Raw genomic sequence first — 7,690 nt, 5'->3', positions numbered from 1 at the left:
GTTTTGTTCCGATTTTCTCGTTTCTTCTTCAAACTGAAGAGCCCTTTTTAATTTCAATCTCTCTGGAAATCACGGAATAAGCTGAGAAGTGATTCACGATTTACCAAAACTACGATCTTTACGCGTTCCTCCTCCCTATTTAAAGGGGTCCTCTACCAAATCTTGCTTTTGTCAGTTCTCAGTTTCTCCCCTTCCAGAAAAAAGGGGAGAAAACCTTGAAATTTCTCACCGAAAAAACCTCTTCCTTCTGGTCTCGACCCGCCGGAAAAAGCAAGAAAATGGCGGAGCAACCGAAGCCCGCCACCGGGTACCCTCCAGCGCCCGGCCAGTATCCCCAGGGATACCCACCGCCTCAGTCGTACTACCCCTCCGCTTATCCGCCGCCTCCGTACTACCATCCACCACCGCCTCCCCAGCCGAATCAGGCCTATTACTACGGCTCAGCTACCGGCGGCTACCGCTCCTCCACCTTCCTCAGGCGCCAGATCATCGGCGCTATCGCCGCCTTCATCACCATCAGCGCCATCCTCTGGATCGTCTGGCTCGTCTTCCGCTTCCAACTCCCCGATTTCACGGTCACCGGCGCCTCTGTCACCGGCTTCAACGTCTCCGGTAACCAATTGGCGGCCAATTGGGACGTGAACATCACCGCCTACAATGGGAACAAGAAGATGGACATCGACTACAGGATCATCCAGGTCGTCGTCGCGTACCGCGGAGAGCGCTTGGCCGACACCTCCCTCGCCCCCTTCTACCAGGAGAAGCGCAATACCACCACGCTCCGCGCCAGCTTTGCCGCGGACTCGAGGCATGTCTCCGACTGGACGGCGGGCTGGTTGAAGGCCGACCGTGGCGCCGGGAAGGTTTTCTTCAAAATCCGACTGTCGTCGATCGTGCAGTTCATGGACGGTGGGTGGCGGACGCGATGGCGAAGCATGAAGGTTTCCTGCAACGTTCTTGAGATCGATTGGGCGGGTTCAGGAAGCAACTCGCTCGTGGGAAGCTTGAAGGCACCCGTCCGGTGCTTTGTGTACATGTGACTTTGGTGCTCTTTTGTCCCCTGTTTCTTCTTATCTTTTGGGGGTTCTCTGTTCTTCACGTAAACAGTTTCAGGCGGTCGCTGATGGGATGAAATGCTAATTGAGTTCGCAATTATGTAAAATATTTAGCAGAATTATGCCATACTAGTTCCTTTTTTTTTGTAGTGGTTACGTTGATTTAGTTCTGGTTCTGGGTCCAACCCATCTGGGTGACCCGGTTTGACACCATTAGTGGACCACATAAATGAGGAGATATTAGGTGGAAGTTACGTAAGTAACTGTCTCTTTTTCCATTATATAAGAAGATTGGCATCTACGAAGATGATGAGAGATTCATGGCAATAGCCTACCCAAATTCCACATTTGGGTTTACGTGGTATAGGGTCCTACTCACCGTCGACCTAAGGCATGGGCTAATCGTGGGTCGCCGTGACATCCGGAGGAGAGAAACTGTTTCGGTTTCTTAGGGTTGTGTAAACAGAAACCCTCGGGTTTCTGTTTTAACTCCCGATAACCGAATCGGGTGTTGTGCGGATCGAGTATTCTAACCCAGTGGCATAATCGATCCAACTTGAATTTTGGGTGGATCGGGTCTGCTTGGACCCATAAGGCATTGGGTTTGGGTCAGATCCTGTAGAATCAGACCCATTCAGAACCGGGTCTAGGTATGGGTCAGAACCAACATTTTGGATCGAGCTTAGGATCCGATCTCCTAAAGGGACCCAGATACATTTGGGGTCTGGGTCGATGATAGGATCTGACCCAGTTGGATCAGAGTTGGACCCATTTGGTTTCGGGTTTGGACCAATCCGATTTAACTGGGTCAAGATCTAAAATATTTTGGACCGGGTTGTGATCCAAACCCATCAGGTATTCGAATCTGGGTCTAATTTGGAAGACCCAAATTCATTTTTGGATCAGGTTATGGTCCAGACCCATAAGGCATTCGGGCCTGGATCTAATCAGGAGGCCCAGATTCGTTAGTACTGGGTTAGACTCGGATCCAGTTTATACTGGGTCAGACTCGGTTTCGGTTTACACTGAATCTGACCCGGATCCAGATTGAACTGGTTCTGACCCGGATCCAGTAGGGTCCATGCACTATTTGGCCTGAACCAGATCAGAGACTGATTCGACTCCTTTCGAGACCGGTTTGGAACCATTTTTGATCGGTTCTTTTCAGTTTTTTACAAGTTTTGAGATGCTAAGACCCTGTTTTCATAAATATAAGAAAATACAAGAATTTTGGCATACAGTTATAGGTTTTTTATAAACTTTTGTTTATACTTGACACTGATTCATAAGGTTCAGAATCAGTTCAGACCCTTGGATGACCGATTCGGGTCCGTTTCACACTAGTTCAGAGTGTTTTCAGATCGGTTTGGGGTCGTATAAGACCAGTTTCTGCTTGAGGTCTCTGGGTTTTACCCATATGGGCTTGTTTTAGTTATTTTTCATGTTTTATAAAGTGTTTATTGTATAGAAAGCATGACTTATGCATATTAATTTATGTATTCCATGATGTTTAAGTCATGCATGATGGTTTTAAGCATTAAGCATGAATTATGACTACATTCATGACATTTTATCATCAAAATTAGTTTATGCATATAATTGAAAGCATGAAGTTGTATTTTTTGATGATATAAAGTATCTTGTCATGAATATACAAGCATTAATATGTGTGCATGGGCATGCTCCATAATACAAATATATTTTTTTGGTAAAAGATCTTGATTGATCGATTTATGTTATCACCAAAGTGATCTGAGTCATGTTGATTAAAGATTCTTTGGACCGTATTAAGATTTGTTATTATGATTGTGTGTGAGTTTATGAAACATCGATTCTACCAAAAGGTAGGTCGTTGTGTTCCGAATTCATACAAGGTGTTATAGTAGATGTGTTTTTCAGCCCATGAAACATGTTCGTACCCAAATGTATAGTGCTAAATTACCTCTGGTTAAATGATCTGCTAGTTTTACCAATTGAAGTTAATTCCTTGAGAATTGAAGAGACGAAGCAACTATCAGTATTGTTGTTTCCATCAAAGTGGAACGATAATGACTCAACTATGCTTGTCTCAGAAAATCTTAATAATAAGGAGTCTCATATTTACCTTTTCAATATAAATCCCATATAGATCGATTTATCTCACTCATACGAAGAATAGAACAACCGTTTTGAAGGTTGTCTATGAGAAGTGAGAGCGCTCAAAATGATGTCCATGAGAAGTGAGAGTATTCGAATAATCTTAGCTTGTTGCTTTTGCAATCTTGAGTGACTCAGAATAATCGAGGTGTTATCTCTCACTGCAGGACTAACGGAATTTCTGAAATCTATTGAAACAAAAATTATTGATTTTATACGAGGTTTTATCTCATGCCATTTGGATAAGAAACTTCATTATAGGTCTTGGTATTGTGGACTCTATTGAGAGACCACTAAAGATCTTATGTGATAATGAAGTAACCATGTCCTTTTCAAATAACAACAAGAGCTCAATCTCGTGTCGACACATAGAGTTAAAATACTTTGTTGTTAATGAAAGGACTAAGAATCATGTGGTATGTATTGATACAATTGAGATAAAGGAAATGACTCTGGATCCTCTTACTAAAGGGCTAGCACTGGGATTGTATTCCCAATATGTAAAGGGGATGAGTCCTTTTGATTCCTTCATATGTATGACAATACATTATGTGATCATATTTGATTCTCTATAGCTTTGTAAATTGTTGATTTTGCATAAAGAATCTCTCATATGGGTTAGAGAGAATAGCAGAATAATAACATTAAAGGACAAAAAATAAGAATAGGTAAGAGACAAACCTATTCATAAAGGTAATTTCAACATGCTTAAACACTGAAGTTAATTATAGTGTAGTACATGAGAATATGACATTTCATAAAAGAGTGTTCATCTCCATGACTCATATGATTCATCATTGTGATAAAGGGTAGCATGTGAACTCACATGAAGAATTAAATCGAGATGACGGTAAAAACCTCGATTTAGTGCACTTTTAGTGTCAATGGATCAAGTGGGAGAATATTGAACATAATGGATATGGGTCCAACCCATTTGGGTGACCCGGTTTGACATCATTATTGGGCCACATTAGTGGACCATATAATGAGGAGATAGTGGGTGGGAGTTACGTATGTAACTGCCTCTTTCTCCATTATATAAGGGGGTTGGCTGCTACGAAGGTGATGAGAGATTCATGGCAATAGCCTACCCAAATTTCACATTTCGGGTTTACGTGGTATAGGGACCTGCTCACCGTCGACCTAAGGCCTGGGCTTATCGTGGGCATGGATCGGATGAGGAGAACGCCGAACACCCGCACGCATACTATGTGGCATCAGCCGATACACTTTTAGTCGTTCAATATAGATTCTGTTTCGGTAACTCTAGTATACTGCCATCTCGGTTGTCGTTTTTGGTATGATATTTCTTTTGGTTGTCTTTCGATTGAATTAGTTCTCCCATCAGCAAAAGTTTGGACCATTTGAATTTTATCCTTTATATGAGAACCATTTGCTAATGAGAAAGCAATCTTCTCCTGTAACTCTCTCTCTCTCTCTCTATATATATATATATATATATATATAGAGAGAGAGAGAGAGAGAGAGAGAGAGATAGAGAGAGAGAGATAGAGAGAGAGAGAGAGAGAGTAACGACCTGTCCTTACGGTTGGGTCAAATTCGAAGTACAGTTATCAGCACTTGAAAACAAAAATAACAGAATTTTATATTTGTAAAATAGTTGCAGTTATGGTTGTGCACGAGGTAATTTCAGGTGCCACAATAATGAAGGTTCAGCTAATAATCCAGAAGCAATGCTAACCAGAAATAATCAAGGAAAAAGTTAAAACTGACGTTATTGAACTAACAATGACATACTTTTTTAATGATTCTAATAACTTATATAACACAAATCATCATCCACTATTAGCGTGCCAAAGAAAGAAAAAGAAACAATACATGCACCTTATGTCTAATTTGCTTCTACCAGTAACAGTGCAGAAATAGTCGTTCTTACGTGTACCATTTTGCACAGCCATTCTAAGCAGGAAAATGCCCAAAAATTTTTACTATGCAAACTCACCAACTCCAACAAAATTTTTCGCGACAACATTATTCAAATCTGAACTCAGGTGCTGCCCAACAGTCCCAATCCGTTGTAAACTATGCTCAGCTGCGAACAGCTTACCTCACACCTCTGTTGGCTTATTCAAAGAATTTCCTAGTGTGCAACTTGTGTTGGCTGTGATTTTTATGTTTGCATCTGTGCAATGGCGAACCACTACACTACCAAAGCAAATAGGATTTACACACCATGGCATTAAATGGTGGGAAAAAGATGGAAAACATAGAAACAATCCTTCACTTGTTTGCAAGCACACAGAAGAAGTCAAAGATAATGACTAAGAATAATGTATTGTTCTGAGCATTGGATAGTTATTAATCATTCAAACAATCAGTTTTGGCACAATTGCCTTGCTTTGAAGTCAAAATGGATCCATAAACAACTAAACTATATTTGCAATCATGTTTATAATTTAATTATAAAAATGCACAAAAAAATTGTTTGCACTTTTCACTTTTCTTGTTTTGAAAGTGATGAGGTAATGTCTCCAAAGGGCCACTTTTGCACGAACATTCCTCTTTTGAAGCTTTTTGACAGCTACCATTTTGAACTTCAACATGTTATGACGACAAAATTCTTTTCTCCATTGATCCAAACATACGAAGAAATCATAAAATCCATTTATTTTCATGCTCAATTCAGCCTCCAAACGAAGTGTATCATTTTCATGCTGAAAATTGAATAAAAAAACGTTATGCTTTAGTACACGAGTTTGGTAAGATTCATTAATCAAGTTAATTGTACATTTACCATTGCAGGCATCTTCATTAAAAACAGTAACACCAAGTTCTTTTTGTTTCTTATAATCCATAACAACGATCTTCAATAGATACATACAATGAGTTTGATAATACAAGGTAAGGAAAGACATTTGCATCTATAATTTATAAATTGAGAATAAGATAAAACATTACTGTTTTATTGTAGAAACAACCCCACAACAAACAAAATTTGCTTCCAATATTTCATAATCCACATAGCCTTTTTGCGATAATTTGTAAAAGCATCATATCATGGCAAGCTACTGAAATTTCCACATATTTTGTAGATCTTTCCCTATAAATTATAGATAAAAAAGATGTAATTTATATATTAAGAATTAATGATGAGCTAAAAAGTTGAGTGGTTGATGGAACTTAAGTAATTCTCGGGTTGTATCAAGAGATAATCAATACATATAGATTTTGCATCATCAAGTTGTTTATTGGATGTGGAGTCAATGATCTTATCAGGTGTTGCTAACAAGAAATTTTGACACAAATTTTCAAAAGAAGAAGATTCATTATCAAAAGCTTCAATATCAATATTCTGTCTTTGTAACCTACAATTGTAAAAGATATATCACATGAAATTCATGCTTTTAAAATAAATTGCTTCATGTAAGTATTCTATAAAAATTACTAATCATGCAAAACTTCTATTTTCTTTGTTTTAGGGTAAATTGTTGAATCTGTAGAAGAAGTTAAGAATCTTTCATAATTTAAAAACCTTCATTGTCGTTAATGCTAGAACATAAAGACATGAATTAAGTACTTCATTAAAAGGAAGCATGGTAGCAACTTAATTCCATAATGTTACCTTGATAAGATCAACTATATATATTATGCAAGATAAAGGAATTAGTGGAAAACAAATTATTAGATGAAAAATATTTAAATAATTGAATAACCCACACATTATTTATCATGGTTAAATATCGTAATATGAAATTGTCATCAGAATCCTTTCTTTTCCTCTCAGTGAATCTTTCAACTTTCAATAGGATGCCAATAATATCTATTTGTTCAATGCAAAAAGTTAGATAAAGAAGTAACATGGTCAACAACTCACAAATAATGTGTAACTTTTTACTGTACCTTTGGTAACACTTCTATTTATAGCCTGATAATGAATCAAATATGACAAATGAAAATGTCCCACAGGGTGAACTGAAACAAAATTGATCTATTTTTTGTATTATTGCTTTTGATTCAATGGTCACCTCCATCTTGTCATATACATGAATGAAATCATCTTTTGTTGGATTAACATCGAAGTTGCTTATATGATAGACTGACATGAGTACCAATAATGAGCAATATGAAAGAGTAGATTTGTAAAAAATAGCATATCAAAGATGTTCTCCTTAGAAAGCATAAAAAAATAGTTTTAAAACATTTAAAATTGAAATGAAAATAATAAAAAAATAGTCTAATTATGTATATACTTAAAATTGATCTTTCAATGACCATCTTAAACATTGAGGATAATTTTCTATTTATTGTGAATTGCTTGAGTGAACTCATCTTAAGGACATGACATGTCATCACTGAAGAAGTATCATATTTACCACAACATTTGTTTCAATCTACAAGTAATTGCAAAAATTGTAATCAATGTTATAAGATCTCCTTGCAGACAATATTTTTGATATATAATTCTTTTTTGCAAATCAATCTATGATTTTCAATGTAAACCTTGATTGCAGTTGAATCTTTATCACGCAATAATGCAA

General features: G+C 37.7%; 1 protein-coding gene across 1 annotated transcript; it reads left to right on the top strand.

Moving 5' to 3' along the window:
- The first annotated feature begins 278 nt into the window (after positions 1-278).
- On the top strand, positions 279-1,040 carry LOC149817047 (NDR1/HIN1-like protein 26). Its single transcript, XM_089987013.1, has one exon. The coding sequence runs from the start codon at positions 279-281 to the stop codon at positions 1,038-1,040; it is 762 nt and encodes a 253-aa protein (XP_089843139.1).
- The last annotated feature ends 6,650 nt before the right edge of the window (positions 1,041-7,690 follow it).

Source organism: Nuphar pumila, chromosome 14, assembly GCF_984573655.1.
Source record: "Nuphar pumila chromosome 14, dmNupPumi1.hap1.1, whole genome shotgun sequence".
In the NCBI taxonomy this organism is placed as follows: Eukaryota; Viridiplantae; Streptophyta; class Magnoliopsida; order Nymphaeales; family Nymphaeaceae; genus Nuphar; species Nuphar pumila.
Note: the sequence above shows the minus strand (reverse complement) of the source record. Positions and strands in the feature narration are given on the sequence as shown.

Excerpts from the sequence above, each read along its gene's own strand:
- LOC149817047 (XM_089987013.1), top strand. The coding sequence starts at position 279 with ATGGCGGAGCAACCGAAGCCCGCCACCGGGTACCCTCCAGCGCCCGGC.